Below are 17,460 nucleotides of genomic sequence, written 5' to 3' on the forward strand. Positions count from 1 at the left end.
AAACAAAGTCTCTCTTACAAAGAAATATGAACAAGCTGTGCCATGAGGAACAAATGAACAAAGATGAAATACCTTATTTTGATGCCTCAGATTTTGTTTCTATTTACAAAGTAATGGTGCCTACTGCTCCCTACCAAGATTTAATTATCTCAGTGATGAGAACATCCGCTTTTCCAATTGCTGTAGCTTGTTATTCAGGCCATAATGTTGAACCTGAAACAATAATGAACTGTGGTTCAGTGGGCTTCACTAAACACTAGTGCAACCCAAGCAACCTGTGCCAACATTATTTGAATTCCTGATCTCACATGTACTGCCACAGTCATTTGCCACACATCCCAAGTCCACCACCTTGAAGGGGAAAGTAATTAAGCATCTCTGTATGTGCATTTTAAGAATACTACAGGACTTCTCAGAGCCCTCTATGGCATATTGAGGATTAGGTGAGTAAAGGATGCTTTCATTGTTGTAAAAGCTGGGACACATCTTTTCAAGCTCTAAAATCAACGAATGTCTGGCCCTGATCCACGCTGATTCTTCCAGGATTTGTATAGTTCCACATGCATCGGCTTGATCAGGATGATACAATGTTTGCAGTGCTTCAGTAAGTGGTTCTATGCTTCTGTACTCTGATTATGGCTTTGATATTTGCATAGGCCCTGACCCACTGACTCACCTTCTTGGCTCATGGGTTGTCAAATCTGCTACTGGGAGTTTGTTTCGAAGAATATTTTTAATTAATAAACTGTTTTCCCTCCCTCCTCTCTCTCACTTTGTCACATGCTGGAAGATGGACTTCAGAAGTTACACTGTACCAACCGTACAGGTGTCTGGGGTTGACTCTTTGCAGAGCAAGAGGCGACAAAATGCTAGGGAATATCCAACTGCACAAATAATAAATATACAATATTCCACCTGTATTCATCATCCACAGTGTCAGTTTTGCAAAGGCAATCCTAGTAATCAGATTATCTTTCAAAATTTGATATTCTCAGTTACATTTTGCAAGTCCTTTTGTTATTACAATGGTCATGATAATGATTTTGGTTCCATTTTATTTTAACAGAAGGTGATATATGTTTCAAGTTCAATATCCGACGAGACAACTGAAGAGAGAACTTGAGCAAATAATGGCACACACTATAGAATGGATTCGATTCCGTTTTCCGGCATGGAAAAGAAACAGCCTGTCTGAAACAACACCATTGTTATCATCTACATCACCGAATTCTCCAGGTTTGGGTCAATGGTCATCCACTTTCAATAAGCAAAGAATCATCTTTCCAAATAATAAAATGCTCACCAAGGACTCAGAAAGGATAATGAGAAACTACTTGAGCAACAAAATAAAAACTACAAAATACACCATCTTCAACTTTCTTCCAAAGAACTTTATTGAACAGTGTAACAGGTAAACACAATGACTTATATCTGTTAAATCAATTTTCCTCAGTGAAAATGCATTTAAGTTGCTAACTTATATTGCAGTTAACATTCCAATCTGCCAGGATGAATGTGATGTTTATGCAGTTATAAATATTTAAATATATCTTTAATGGCTTACTTTGTTCCTTGCCAAATGTGGCCCCTTCTCTGTTCTGCCAGTTTAAGCCTGACAACAGTTTTCCTTGCCTCTGTCCTCAATTTATCTTTTTCTTGTGAACTCTTGGCTTGTTTCTCGCAGTATAACCAATTTACTAATATCAATGCTGGTTGCTGTTGTGGAAATCTATGAAATAAATGAGGATCTCTTTTATCCATCATCCTAATGGCAATAGGTTTACTGGAATGAAAATGAATTTGACTCCAGAAGGTGCATCTCATCATAGTATTGAACTCTGGAGGCCTGAGATCCATCCAATTCATTTCACTTTTCAGAATAGCAATGCCTCAAATTGCTTTATCATTTGAATAAGGATGTCTGCTGGCAGATCACAATTTGAAATTATATGCTCTCCAAATATATTCACAAATATCGCACTAAGAGCAAAAAAGGGGTAAAATCTTGGTGCAAGAAATTCTTCAGCACAATAAAGCAGCAGGTGCCTCCATACTGTTGTGAGAAAATGGCCAAGTTTCAGGGATATGTGCCTCTACTCTTGGTTAATACCCTTAAGTAATGATGTTGTTTTGTGATGAGCTCAAGCTGCCTTGTGCTGAAAATGGCAATACAACAGAAGGCTTTTTTTTTTCTCTGCCAGAACTTGTGGAAAGAGCTGGGTAGCCTTCAGATAATAGATGGTGGGGGTATTTTGAAATATTCATGGTCATAAGGTAATAGAGCAGGAATTCAGGCTCTATACCCCAACTGGACCATGATGAATGATAACATCATCCCTGCTAATCTCAGTTACCTGTGCTTAGCCCAAAACCTCCCAAGCCTCTGCCCTCTATGTGGTGTCAACCCATTCTGTGCTGAATTTAAAATATTTCCCCATATTAATTTGATTTATTAGATGAATGTTTCATATTTAATAAGGGATGAAGATGTTGAGGTGAATATGAAAGGAACTTGTAGCCTGAATCATCCCAGGGAAGGACATTTATTCATGTCCCATTAACAGAGACCATGCAAATAATTTGTTAAGTTTTCTCAAATGCGATTTGCAAAGGACAACATTAAGAAATATAAAATTGCTTCCTCTCCCTTTTTCTTATTTTGCAGATTTGCCAATATTTATTTCCTCTTGCTAGCCTTTCTGAACTGGATCCCATCGATTGAAGTATTCCATAAAGAAATAACCATGTTGCCAATAGTAATTGTGATGTCTGTCACTGCAATTAAAGATGGATTTGAAGATTTCAAGCGGTATCGATTTGATAAAAAGATAAACCAAGCTAGGACACATGTATTTGATTGGTAAGTCATTTGTGGATGAATACAAGCAGTTCTGTCATCACTATGATCTAACAGGGCATACTAAGGCTGGGTGGCTCCTGTGGTGTGCTGTTTATACCTATATAGTGTACAACTTCCCCAGAGTTATTTTTAATTCATATGATCCACAGGTTCTCATTGAACCCGCTTATAGCATCTACATGACGTGGTGAGGATGAAGATGATGCACTGCCATTGCCATTTAGTGGGCTCGTTCATCACTCACATCTTGGATTTGTTTCTTGAACAAAATTACCTCACATCTTTAAATGGCTTTTCCATGCTGATGGCTGTTCTGCATGCTCCTGCTCCTAAAACTAAGGCATCCGTTAGTCTTGCGAGACCATGGATCTGCGCCTGGATAGTCTTCACTCTCCAGGGCGCAGGCCTGGGCAAGGTTGTACGGAAGACCAGCAATTGCCCATGCTGCAAGTCTCCCCTCTCCACGACACCAATGTTGTCCAAGGGAAGGGCATTAGGACCCATACAGCTTGGCACCGGTGTTGTCTCAGAGCAATGTGTGATTAAGTGCCTTGCTCAAGGACACAACATGTTCCCTTCAGGTCGCTAGTCCAATGTCTTAACCACTTGGCCACATGCCCACTCCTGCTCCTGCAATGTTACATTCAGTACATCAGACTGTTTTGCCCAAAGTCTCTCATTCACCATTCCCCACTCTAAAGGGAACAATGCATCTGCCAGTCTTTGCTCCAGTCCTGGAATGCATATTCCAACCTTCTATGTTTTGAAAATCTATGACAGCAACAGATTTAACTGTTCTTTCTGGGTTTTACATTTTGTCTTCATTCAAGACCTCATCCGTTGTACGGTGCTAGAAGTCTCACAAATGTCTTTGTCTCTGACCCTTGATCAGCACCAAAATTTACTTTGTACATCACTGATCCTTCCCATTCCATGTAACAGAACTTGTCTGAAGGATGTCAAAAATTATATTTGTTTTGCAGTATTTGAATCTGTACCTATAAAATAGCATTGCCAAAGTAATGTATTGTTGTGAGTCTTGACCTTTATTTCGAATTGAGGTAGAGATGTAGTATTTCATTTAAGTATAAAAATGGCATCACGAAGATTGACAAGGTGGCATATCAAGTAATGTACACTTCACTAGTGATGAAATTATAGCAGATTTTCTGGGGACTGAATGAACCCTGCCCTATTCAGATAATTACGCTTCTTAGTATATATCCATCAAAATAAATATCTTCAGGACATTTTGAGGTCATAAAAGTAACTATATAAATGTAAATCATTTCCTTCTTTGCCTTTTTTGAGAAATTAACAGATAGGTACATCTTTCATCCCTCTGCACTACATCTGGTTTTGCTACAGCTAACATATTGTGAGATTATTTAAGTGTCAAAATGTCATTTCAGTCTCAGAACAAATCCAAATTCAGCAACTAAAATGGCATTTGGCTCTGTCTGACCTTCGTTCTGGGAAGTTGTCAAATCCGTATTTGAGTTGAAAAGGAAAAGCTGATAGAGTAAGTGGCTAAATGAATGGAAGTATGTGGTCGCAAATGGAATTAGGTGCAGTATTTTAATTTCATTAAATTCAGTTTGTTTGCGTGTTGTAAGTTGTTTTAAATTCATTTACTAGTTCAAAGTTCAAAGTAAATTAATTATCAAAGTATATATGTTGTACCATATCCATCCTTGAGATTTATTTTCTCACGGGCATACTCAACAAATCCATAATGGAATAATAACCATGATAGAACCAGTGAAAGACTACACTAATATGGGTGTTCAACCAATGTGCAAAAGACACAAACTGTGTAAGTACAAAAAAAAGATTGAAGGGTAATAACTATTCCTGAACCTAGTGGTGTGAGTCATGAGGCTCCTGTACCACCACCTTGATGGCAACAGCGAGAAGAGAGCATGTCCCAGGTGATGGTGTTCCCCGATGATGGATGCTGCTTTCCTGCGACAGTGTTCTGTGTAAATATGCTCAATGATGGGGAGGGCTTCACCTGTGATGGACTGGACCATATCCACTCATTTTTGTAGGATTTTCTATTTAAGGCATTGGTGTTTCCATACCAGGCTGTCATGCTGCCAGTCAATATGCTCTCCACCACACATCTATAGAAGTTTGTCAAAGTTTCAGATGTCATGCCAAATCTGCGTAAACGCCCCAGGAAGTAGAGAGTGATAAACGAATTAAGCTGGCTTTAAAACAAGTTTTGTTGATTAACTGTATCTAAACCAGCAATCAATGAAGCTATCTGATTATCAATTGTGACTATTAAAAGACCTTCTCAAGAACTAGTTTTTCTGGAGCATTCTAGCCCAGCAGTCTTTCAGTACCTCTGGGCTCAAAAAACATTTACATAAACTGAAGCAACGACTGATAACAAAGAGAAGCAGTATAAATAAAAAATAATGCTGAGAACATGAGATGTAAAAAGCCTGTATAACTACTATGGGTACACAGTGGAGAGTATCCTAAATGGTTGCATCGTGACCTGGTTTGAAACACCAATGGCCTGGGATAGAAAATGCCAGAGAAACTGGTAAACACAGCCCAGTCTATCACAGGCAAAGCCCTTATGACCATTTACGTTTACATTCCTGCAAGAAAATTCTTATTAAAACTGACTCATTAATTTATCTGGAAGATGACACCTTTAACATTGTAATTTTATCAAAATATCAGATGAACACACTGGCTTCTATTTCATGACAGTCTTGAAAATGAGAATACTCTTTGAGCAGCTGTAAGCTAGTAAAACGTTGAAAGTATTAGCCTAGATAATGCATATAAATTTTCAGTAGAGGATGAAACAAATGCATATCGATCCCAGGATACTACTGATACCAACTGACCTGAAGTGACATTTGAAAGTCTTGGTTTGTCTTCTATCAGAAGCTCACTTTCTGATGAGTGCTTATACTCAAGGTGACAGTACTCATCCTTTACATTGTTTGACTTCAAAACCTATCATTTTTTCAAGCAATGACAAAAGTGAGTTATTTGAAGAATATTATCCAGCAAGAAGCTGATTACACTGGATTCATCAGAAGCTATTTTTGGATTGGATTAAAAAATACAAGTTGGAGAGCCCATCCAATTTAATGAGTATTCTGTTGGCTGGCTAAGATTAAAAATGACCTGAGGATATATGTACCTAGTTTAACTTTGCAACCAGATGATTGACTAGAATGGTGAATGGTCTGACTGTAAAGAAGGACTAGAATCTAGATCATTGTCATCTCTTTTTAAGCACCCATTTAACAGTACTGTGTAGGACAAGGAAATCAAGGGGCAGAGCTGCCCAACTTATAAGAATAGAGCATGCCAGAAGCATTCTGATGGTCTGAGAGCAGGAGTATGGAAATAAATAAAAACATGTTTTCATTAATCTAAAAAAATAGCTATTTTGTCTTTCTGGAAGCTTCCTGACCAACTGAAAGCTTCCATTATTTTTTCTGCTTTGGGGATTTTTTTTGAAGATTTCTGAATAACTGTGGTATTTTGCTTTTGGTGCTTCTGTAGATGCCTTTCAGTGGCTTTTACAAGTAATTATTGACACATTTTAAAAATTATAAACTTCCTCAGTTAAAATTTCACTGTGCAATTACCATGCTTCCAAAGGGAAAAGAGAAGCTTTAAGCTTGGGTGTAGGAGAGAAGTTCTTTTGTGTTAAAGCTTTTCATTAGCTGTCTACATGTTCTCTTCCACAGGAAACAGCACCAGTATGTTGAGAAATGCTGGAAAGATGTTCATGTAGGTGACTTTGTGCAATTATCATGCAATGAAATTATTCCAGCTGACATGCTCCTATTGCATTCATCAGAACAAAATGGAATCTGCTACATTGAGACTTCTAACCTTGATGGAGAAACAAATCTCAAGCAAAGATTAGTGGTTAAAGGACTTTCAAATCCTGTAAGACACTGCTTCACTTTGTGTTTTATTTATTGCTGTTTTTTAGGAAATGTCATTTGGAGCATTTTCTATGAAGTTTCTCAGGAAACTCTGTTCCTGATCGTGTCCAAGATATCCTGAAGTGGGAAGGAGAACAGCCAGAGGTCGTGGTACATATTGATACCAACGACATAGGCAGGAAAAGGGAGGAGGTCCTGAAAGCAGACTACAGGGAGTTAGGAAGGAAGTTGAGAAGTAGGACCACAAAGGTAGTCATCTCAGGATTACTGCCTGTGCCACGCGACAGTGAGTATAGGAATAGAGTGTGGTGGAGGATAAACACATGGCTGAGGGATTAGAGCAGAGAGCAGGGATTCAGATTCCTGGATCATTGGAACCTCTTTTGGGGCAGAAGTGACCTGTACAAAAAGGATGAGTTGCACTTGAATCCCGGGGGACCAATATCCTGGCTGGGAGGTTTGCTAATGTTACTGGGGAGAGTTTAAAATAGGATTGCTGGGGTGGGAACCAAACTGAAGAGAAGGAGGAAGAGGAGGTTGGCTCACAAATAGAGAAAGCTTGGAGACAGTGCTTGGAGGGAGGATAGGCAGGTGATAGAGAAGGGACGTGCTCAGACCGATGGTTTGAGATGAGTCTATTTTAATGCAAGGAGTATTATGAACAAAGCGGATGAGCTTAGAGTGTGGATCAGTACTTGGAGCTATGATGTTATGGCCATTACAGAGACTTGGATGGCTCAGGGGCAGGAATGGTTACTTCAAGTGCCAGGCATTAGATATTTCAGAAAGGACAGGGAGGGAGGCAAAAGACGTTGGGGCGTGGCACTGTTGATCAGGGATAGTGTTACGGCCATAGAAAACGAGGAAGATGTGGGTGGAAGTTAGGAACAGGAAGGGGTCAATAACCTTTTAAGGACCACCCAATAGTAACAGGGACATTGAGGAGCAGATAGGGAGGCAGATTTTGGAAAGGTGTAATAATAACAGGGTTGTGGTGGTGGGAGATTTTAATTTCTCATATATTGATTGGCATCTCCCTAGAGCGAGGGGTTTAGATGGGATGGAGTTTGTTAGGTGTGTTCAGGAAGGTTTCCTGACACAATATGTAGATAAGCCGACAAGAGGGGAGGATGTACTTGATCTGGTATTGGGAAATGAACCTGGACAGGTGTCAGGTCTCTCAGTGGGAGAGCATTTTGGAGATAGTGATCACAACTCTATGTCCTGTACCATAGCATTGGAGAAGGATAGGGAAAAAAAAGATAGGGAAGTGTTTAATTGGAGTAAGGGGAAATATGAGGCTATCAGGCAGGAATTTGGAAGCATAAATTGGAAACACATGTTCTCAGAGAAATGTACGGAAGAAATGTGGCAAATGTTCAGGGATATTTGCGTGGATTTCTGCACAGGTACGTTCCAATGAGACAGGGAAAGGATGGTAGGGTACAGGAACTGTGGTGTACAAAGTCTGTTGTAAATCTAGTCAACAAGAAAAGAAGAGCTAACAAAATGGTCAAAAATCCAGGTAATGATAGAGAGCTAGAAGATTATAAGACTAGCAGGAAGAAGCTCAAGAAAGAAATTAGGAGAGCCAGAAGAGGCCATGAGAAGGCCTTGGTGGACAGGATTAAGGAAAACCCCAAGGCATTCTACAAGTATGTTAAGAGCAAGAGGATAAGACATGAGATAATAGGATTAATCAAGTGTGACAGTGGAAAAGTGTGCATTGGAACCGGAGGAGATAGCAGATGTACTTAATGAGTACTTTGCTTCAGTATTCACTACGGAAAAGGATCTCAGGGATTGTAGGGATGACTTACAGTGGACGGAAAAGCTTGAGCATGTAAATATTAAGAAAGAGGATGTGCAGGATATTTTGGAAAACATCAAGTTAGTTAAGTCACCGGGACCAGACGAGATGTACCCCAGTCTACTATGGGGTACATCTGAGCCTCTGGAGATAATATTTTCATCATCAGCGGGGATGGGAGAGGTTCTGGAGGATTGGAGGGTTGAGGATATTGTTCTATTATTCAAGAAAGGGAGTAGAGATAGCCCAGGAAATTATAGACCAGTGAGTCTTACTTCAGTGGTTGGTAAGTTGATGGGGAAGATCCTGAGAGGCAGGATTTATGAACATTTTGAGAGGTATAATATGATTAGGAATAGACAGCATAGCGTTGTGAAAGGCATGTCATGCATTATGAGTCTGACTGAATTTTTTGAGGATGTGACTAAACACATTGATGAATGTAGAGCAGTAGATTTAGTATATGTGGATTTCAGCAAGGCATTTGACAAGGTACCCCATGCAAGGCTTATTGAGAAAGTAAGGAGGCATTGGATCCAAGGAGACATTGCTTTGTGGGTGCAGAACTGGCTTACCCACAGAAGGCAAACAGTAGTTGTGGACAGGTCATATTTTGTATGGAGGTCAGTGATCAGTGGTGTGTCTCTGGGATCTGTTCTGGGACCCCTACGCTTTGTGATTTCTATAAATGACCTGAATGAGGAAGTGGAGGGATGGGTTAGTAAATATGCTGATGACGCAAAGGTTGGGGGTATTGTGGATAGTGTGGAGGGCTGTCAGAGGTTACAACGGGGCAGTGATAGAATGCAAAAATGGGCTGAGATATGGCAGATAGAGTTCAACCCAGATAAGTGTGAGGTAGTTCATTTTGGTAGGTCAAATTTGATGACAGAATACGGTATAGTATTAATGGTAGGACTCCTGGCAGTGTGGGGGATCAGAGGGATCTTGGGGGTCCGAGTCCATAGGACACTCAAAGGTGCTGCGCAGGTTGACTCTGTGGTTAAGAAAGCATAAGGTGCACTGGCCTTCATCAATTGTGAGATTGAGTTTAGGAGCTGAGAGGTAATGTTGCAGCTATATAGGACCCTGGTCACACCTCACTTGGAGTATTGTGCTCAATTCTGGTCGCCTCACTACAGGAAGGATGTGGAAACCATAGAAAGGGTGCAAAAGAGATTTACAAGGATGTTGCCTGGATTGGGGAGCATGCCTTATGAGAATAGGTTGAGTTACTTGGCCTTTTCTCCTTGGAGCAATGGAGGATGAGAGGTGACCTGATAGAGGTGTATAAGATGATGAGAGGCATTGATCCTGTGGATAGCCAGAGGCTTTTTCCCAGGGCTGAAATGGCTAGCACGAGAGGGCACAGTTTGAAGGTGTTTGGAAGTAGGTACAGAGGAGATATCAGGGGTGAGTTTTTTTTTACACAGAGTGCGGTGAGTGCATAGAATGGTCTGCCAGCGACGGTGGTGGAAGCGGATATGATAGAGTCTTTCAAGAGACTCCTGCGCAGGTACATAGAGATCAAAAAAGTAGAGGGCTATGGGTAGCCCTAGGTAAATGCATGTTCAGCACAGCTTTATAGGCCAAAGGACCTGTATAGTGCTGTAGGTTTTCTATGATTCTATGTTTATAAAACATTTAGTCTTTACCAATGTTATGGGTGTACGATCTATATTGGAATGACATGATTTATGCGTTATTTAAAAATTAAACTAATAATAGATCTGTTATTTGACCATTAGAAAATGTAATGTTTAAGCTGCTATTCCGTTTTGCTAATTCTCATAATGTTAACATTTTTTTAGGCTTCTAGCTTTAAGCCATTGAAATTCAGCAACAATATAATCTGTGAAAATCCCAATAATGATATTAATAAATTTAAAGGCTATATGTAAGTATGAAAGATCTTCACCATTAGTATTTTCACCTTCGCAAAATATGGAATTTTTAGAATTTATTGAGATACGTAGAACTCACAAATCTGTAGATGCCGCTTATTGCTCTGGAACCAACCCATACCAAATTCTAGACCTAGTGAGATAGTTTTTCTAAATAGCGACTTTATCTGATCACGTGAAAGAGATATGCAATTCATTCCATTGCAAAAACAAGAAGAGTAATAGAATGCAAATCTCTGGAATTTATTAGGCAAACAGTTGCTGATTGCTCAAGCATTACTGTAAGTTCAAAGGAGATGGGTATTTGTTCCTCAAGGAGGAAGGATTGAATTCCAACAACATGGCTTCAGGGTATCATTGACAGACTCCTCAGAGTGCACACACTCAGCTCACAGCTTATTGAGAATTATGGACAATTAACATACAAAACAGAAGTCAAGAGCATATTGGATTTTAAAAATAGTCGTGGAACTTCTAGTCACACTTCACAATTCTGTTAGACTTGAGCTATTAGCCAATTATTTCACACTCACTGAAAAGGAAGAGGATATTTAAGAAAAGCCAACGTGTCTGGTGATTCTCATTGATAGCTTAGTTGACGTGTTTTGACTTCCACAAGCAGCAGCAATGCATTATACAGACTGAAAAAGATGGATTTAACATTTTTTTAAGCCTTGCATTTAAAAGCATGCATTTGTAAACATAGATTTGTTTCTAAATATTCACACTTGAATGTTTGTGTCAATACGTGTAATTTTTATAAAAGAATAACATTGATTTTTTTAAAGTATAATTTTAGCCATTGATTGGTTTGATTGCAGAGATAAATCGAATGAAAAGATTGGTATTGATAAAGACAACCTCTTGCTTCGAGGCTGCACCATCCGAAATACATCTGTTACTGTGGGAATAGTGGTATATGCAGGTACGTAGTGAGGGTTATTTATTACTCCCATGAATTTGGTCCCTTGTCTTTATTTGGATGAAGTGGGATAATCAATCAAAAGGCAGCATTAAAGAGGAAACTGTGGCTTAGTTTGTTTAGCAAGAAAATGCCTCTGCCTCTCTTTGAAAAAAAAGGTTAGGTTATTATTTCAGAATATGGAACCAAAGAAGACAAAATCTTTCCTTAATTTCAGGTTCACTTTTAGCACTCAAGGTGCACAAAATAATAGTCCAGAGAATGTGTGTTCAATGGAAATTTGAATATAAAAGTAAGAATTTTAGCAGCAGTTGAAAATGAAAGGCTTGGAGACAGGAGACGATGAAATGTTTGTATGAAGGGGCTGAACATAATTGGTGGTCTCATTATGAACTGTGCCATATGATGTGGGATATCATGGTGTTTCCATGACCGTGATTGTTCTTGGCAGATTTTTCTACAGAAGTGGTTTGCCATTGCCTTCTTCTTGGCAGTGTCTTTACAAGACCGGTGACCCCAGCCACTTATCAATACCCTTCAGCCTGACATCAGTGACATAACCAGGACGTATGATATGCAATAACTGCTCATATGACTATCCACCCATGGCTACACCTTGCTCAGAGGTGTCCTGCAGGCTAGCAGAGGGAAGTTCTGCCTTACACCTCCTTTGGCAGAGAGGCATCCCCACCCCAGCACCTAGAACATTAGGGTACCACTCATCATCCCCAATTTCAGGGAAGGAAGCCCACTATCAATACTCAGGGTGGCAATATGTGACGTCAATCTCACACCAACACTGCTGACACTTGCCTTCCTCCTTAAGTGGATGAACAGCAGGTCAAATGGATTTGGGCAAGAGATGCCAGTACTGCCAAGAACAGCTCATATCCAGAAACAGAACTTATAAATACCAGCGATTGATTTCATCTGACCCTGCAATGCCAGTTTCTTTTTAAGAAACACATTTTTTCAAAGAGGCAAACTATAAATGTTCAGAACTACACTTCAGCTTTAATATGTTGCCACAGTCCTTGAAGAAACATCATCTGGCTCTCAGTATAATTGGTCATAGTGCTATTGTATACACTGCCAGAATCCAGCAAATACTGAAGTGTCCAGCTGATCAGTCAAGAAGTGCAGGTTAATGTTTCCGGACCATCAACATCCTGATTCTTGATGACACTATCATCTAAGCTTATTTTTTCAAGAGTTGCATGGACTAGTACAGCCTTCAGCATGTTCTCCCTTATTGACAGAAATTTGAATAAAGAATGAAGTTTTGTTTCAGCACATTATCTGCTATACTAGCTGACGTGTTTTGCAGAGGTCAGGTTACCCCTTTAGGCAAAGCAAAGATTCTGCAGTTCAGGAGAGCATGAAAACTACTTTGAAAAGACGATGGAAGTGACAACAGTTGTATTGTTGTGTTCTTACAATAAATGTATGAATTGAAAAAGTCAGCATCTTGTATTCCTGTGCAATCTCCCAAAGAATTAATATTTGACATAAATAACTGGGATGGTAAGATTTTAACTGATCAGAAGCCTTAAAGTAATTTCTAATGTACAGGCTACAGATGAATTATTATCTAAGGTAGTGAAATGGATGAGGGTTTTCAACCGTTTTTTAATATGCATGTTTCAGGCCATGAGACCAAAGCAATGCTTAATAATAACGGAGCTCGCTGCAAGCACAGTAAGTTAGAGAGAAAAATGAACACTGATGTCATATACTGTTTGATTCTACTGCTGATTATGTGCAGCATAGGAGCAATAGGTAAGATGTTCCAATGTACCACCCTTTACCTTTGTAGTTGCAAATGGACTGGTTTAGTTAAGTTGAAATTATTGGAATAAATTAAACCTGGTTACTATGGTCAGTGATCATTTCCAGTAGGAATGTGACTATGCAGAGTGGCAAAGTGGATTGTTCTTTACTACAGTTATAGTTAAAAGTCTAAGTTAACACATTAAATAACTGGTGTCGATGGGGCAAGGAAATGGCATGCTCATTTGCCTGGATCTTTAACAGTTCATCTTCTTAAAATATTTATTTTATTTTATTTTTCTTGTAATTGCCAAGAACTACACTATTGATAATGATGAGTTTAAATAAGGAAATTCAGCAAAATTGATTGCAAAATTTGAAGAAATGAGCATTTTTATTTTGAGGCAGTTTGCAGGCATTCAATATTTATCAAGAACAATTTAAAGCCTACTGAAATAAGTATATTTGTTTGGTTATCTACACTGTTGGTTGTATTCCATTATATGTGTTCAAAGTGTGCAGAATAAATCTCATTTAAAAGAAATTCAATGTGTCAGAATGCTTCCAGTGCCAGAGTAATTCAGCTTCCTTACTCTGTCAATGAGGACTGATTTGCAAATGAGTACACATCATTCCATGTCCTAATACTGCCACTGAAAAGATTTGATTTGAAGGGGCAAAGAAATCTTCAGAGAAGATGGAATGATACCTCATTCATGATGCGTTCATGCATTTTGGTAATGTTTTGACAGTCAGACCAGCTAAATAGATAGCAATGACAGACACTATGGCAAATTGCTTGTGTTCCATTTATTTGTGGAAGCATGTGTGATTGGTAAGGTTACTATTAATTGAGGAGGTGGTAGGAAACCACTTCATAACTTTTTGAATGCATTCTCACAATGTCATTGGGGCGGGGTGGGGGTTGGATGTGGTGGCAGTTCCAGGATTTAGATCTCATGACAAAGAAAGGAGGGCAATATATTTCCATACCAGTTTATTGTGTGATTTTGTGGGGAATCTGCTGGTGATGGTGTTCCCTTGCATTTGCTTCTCTTATGCTCCTTCATGCTGAAGGTCATGAGATCTCTGTTAGTGGCAATAGTAATTAGAATGTACGTTGTATATGGTACATGATGTGGCCACTGTAAGTCAATAGTGGAGCAGTGAACATTTATGGTAGTTGACAGAGTGCCAATGAGGAGTGTTATTTTCAAACAGTACAGTCATGAGTTCTTACCTGTTGGAGCTCCCTTCATTCAAGATTCAAGATTGTTTAACGTCATTTCCAGTGCACAAGCATACTATCTTCATCCAGACAGATACTGTACATGGTATTCCAACTCATTCCTGCTTTCTGCATAGTAGTAAGCTTTGAAAATTCAGAAGGTGAGTCATTTACCTCGGGATATGCACTTGCTTTCATAGGCATTTGTATTCCTAATATTTAAACTAAAGTGTGATTTCAGTTCTCTGACACAACTTTAGCTTACTTTTTGTCAATTCACTGAACAATTAATACTATAGCTTGACAACATGCACTTTACTAAATGATATGTTTCCTTTAACCATACATTTTCATGTTAGGTCATAGAATTTGGGTTGGAACTTTCCCTTCATTGTCTCCATTTGAACTCCCAGACCAGAATGGCAGCTTCATTTCATCTGTTATGTCTTTTTTCCATGCATTTCTGACAATGGTGATACTATTGCAGGTAAATCATATAACATTTTGACTGTTATTTTGTCTGCATCTGTTTATATATGAATGACTTGCATGTTTGGAATACTTAAATCATGAGGCCTGTCGCCCAAGCAGTTACTTGAAGATTGAAAACATACTGATGTTTACTTTTGTTTTGGGAAAAAAAAAGTTACATGAATGTACATATAAGCGTGATCTTAATTCAAGTTCCTAGCTTAATTAATGGTTAGTTTGCCATATCATCCTTGTTCTAGCCTGCAGATTCCTTCGGAATCCTGTGACCACACTATCGTTTGTAGACTTGTGGATCTATCTGTGTTTGAGGTCTTCGAGGTCAGAGGAGGTGAGACAGGTGAAGGAGTGAGTGAGGGGATTGGCTGAGAAGGAGCGGCTAATTTTAAAAAGCCAGTTGTGAGCAGTGAGCTAACCAGACCTTCGAGGTCGGAGGAAGCGAGGCAGGTGAAGCTAATTACTAAAATTATCAGCTAATATAAGCAAGACTCGCTGTAGGGGAGCGGCCTGTCAGGGAGCGGCCTTGTCGAGGGGAGTGCCTTGTGAGATAAGTGCGAGTCTTTGGCTCAGGAATCTTCGGCAAGGAGGCTGAGGGAAGAGACTAAGCCACGGTTGGAGAGGGTGAGAAGTGGAGAAGAGATGACTGCTAGGCTGATTCAGTGTGCTGCGTGCATGATGTGGGAGGTCAGGGACACTGATGGTGCCTCTGGATCCTACACCTGTGGAAAATGTGTCCAGTTTCAGCTTCTGAAGGACCACGTTGCAGCACTGGAGAGGCAACTGGATGACGTTAGGTTAATCTGGGAGAATGAGAGTTTTCTGGACAGGACCTACAGTGAGGTCGTTACACCCAGGATACAGGAAGAGAGTAGGAGGACAGCGATGAGTAAGGAAAGGATGCTTGAAGTACAGGAGACCCAGGGAGATGTGCCTCTCGTAAGCAGGTTCTCCCTCTTGGAAGCTGTAGGGACAGAAGGCAGTGCCAGTCTGAGGGGCGGACGGGTCTGCGAGTCAACAATTGACACTGAGGCAAACCCGCGGAGACAGACGTCAGGCAGAGCCGTGGTAGTTGGGGACTCCATAGTGAGAGGTACAGAAAGGGGTTTCTGCGGCAACAGGCGGGATTTAAGGATGGTGTGTTGCCTCCCTGGTGCCAGGATCCAGGACGTCACGGACCGATTACAAGGTATCCTCAAAGGTGAAGGAGAACATCCGGAAGTGGTGGTGCATGTTGGCACAAATGACGTGGGGAAGAAGAGGAAAGACATTCTACAGCGCGGCTTCAGAGAACTCGGAAGAAGGCTGAAAAGCAGGACTTCCAGGGTGGTTATCTCCGGTTTGCTTCCAGTTCCCCGTGCTGGAGTGGTCAAGAACAGGGAGATAATGGATCTGAATGTGTGGCTGAGGAACTGGTGCAGGAATCAAGGATTTACATTCTTGGACCACTGGGGTATGTTTCGGGGTAAGGATGAATTGTACAAAAGGGACGGGTTGCACCTTAATAAGCGGGGCACCAGCATTCTGGCAAACAACAGGAATTCTGCAGATGCTGGAAATTCAAGCAACACACATCAAAGTTGCTGGTGAACGCAGCAGGCCAGGCAGCATCTATAGGAAGAGGCGCAGTCGACGTTTCAGGCCGAGACCCTTCGTCAGGACGAAGAAGGGTCTCGGCCTGAAACGTCGACTGAGCATTCTGGCAGGCAGGTTTGCCTCTGCAACACGGGTGTATTTAAACTAAGTAGTGGGGGGGAGGGGACGAACTGGAAACATAAGGATGGAGATAAAGGGAAAGTGAGAATAAGAAAAGTTATGAATGACAGCAGAATCAACAGAGCACAAAGCTCAAGAAGGGATCGTACAGTATGGCCAAGTGAAATAGGAATTGATATGGGAGGCGAGGGGAGTAATGAATTAAAAGTATTGTATATGAACGCACGGAGTATAAGAAATAAAGTGGACGAGCTTGAGGCACAGTTGGAAATTGGTAAGTGTGATGTTGTGGGAATTACAGAGACATGGCTTCAAGTGGACAGGGCCTGGGAAATGAATATTCAAGGATATACATCCTATTGAAAGGACAGACTGATGGGCAGAGGGGGTGGGGTGGCTCTGTTGGTGAGGAATGATATTCAGTCCCTTGCGAAGAGGGACATAGAATCAGGAGACGTGGAGTCAGTATGGATAGAACTGAGAAATTCTAAGGGTAGAAAGACCCTCATGGGAGTTATCTACAGGCCCCCAAACAGTAGTCTGGATGTAGGGTGTAAGTTGAATCAAGAGTTAAAATTGGCATGTCGCAAAGGTAATCATACAGTTGTTATGGGGGACTTCAACATGCAGGTAGACTGGAGGAATCAGGTTGGTGCTGGACCCCAAGAAAGGGAGTTTGTGGAGTCCCTCCGAGATGGATTCTTAGAACAGCTTGTACTGGAGCCTACCACAGAGAACGCAATTCTAGATTTAGTGTTGTGCAATGAACCGAATTTGATTGGGGACCTCAAGGTAAAGGAGCCATTAGGAGGTAGTGACCATAACATGAGAA

General features: G+C 40.4%; 1 protein-coding gene across 1 annotated transcript in view; it reads left to right on the forward strand.

Moving 5' to 3' along the window:
- LOC134348881 (phospholipid-transporting ATPase VB-like) overlaps positions 1-17,460 on the forward strand; it is a 327,217-nt gene that overhangs the window by 221,531 nt on the left and 88,226 nt on the right. Inside the window, exons 3-9 of the mRNA XM_063052666.1 lie at positions 1,067-1,411; positions 2,666-2,860; positions 6,589-6,793; positions 10,414-10,499; positions 11,328-11,431; positions 13,076-13,207; positions 14,786-14,913. Of these exons, the coding sequence (XP_062908736.1) occupies positions 1,077-1,411; positions 2,666-2,860; positions 6,589-6,793; positions 10,414-10,499; positions 11,328-11,431; positions 13,076-13,207; positions 14,786-14,913 (1,185 nt within the window). The 5' untranslated portion in view covers positions 1,067-1,076. The remainder of the gene's footprint in view (positions 1-1,066; positions 1,412-2,665; positions 2,861-6,588; positions 6,794-10,413; positions 10,500-11,327; positions 11,432-13,075; positions 13,208-14,785; positions 14,914-17,460) is intronic.

The sequence above is a fragment of the Mobula hypostoma genome, chromosome 7 (assembly GCF_963921235.1).
Source record: "Mobula hypostoma chromosome 7, sMobHyp1.1, whole genome shotgun sequence".
NCBI classification, from domain to species: Eukaryota; Metazoa; Chordata; class Chondrichthyes; order Myliobatiformes; family Myliobatidae; genus Mobula; species Mobula hypostoma.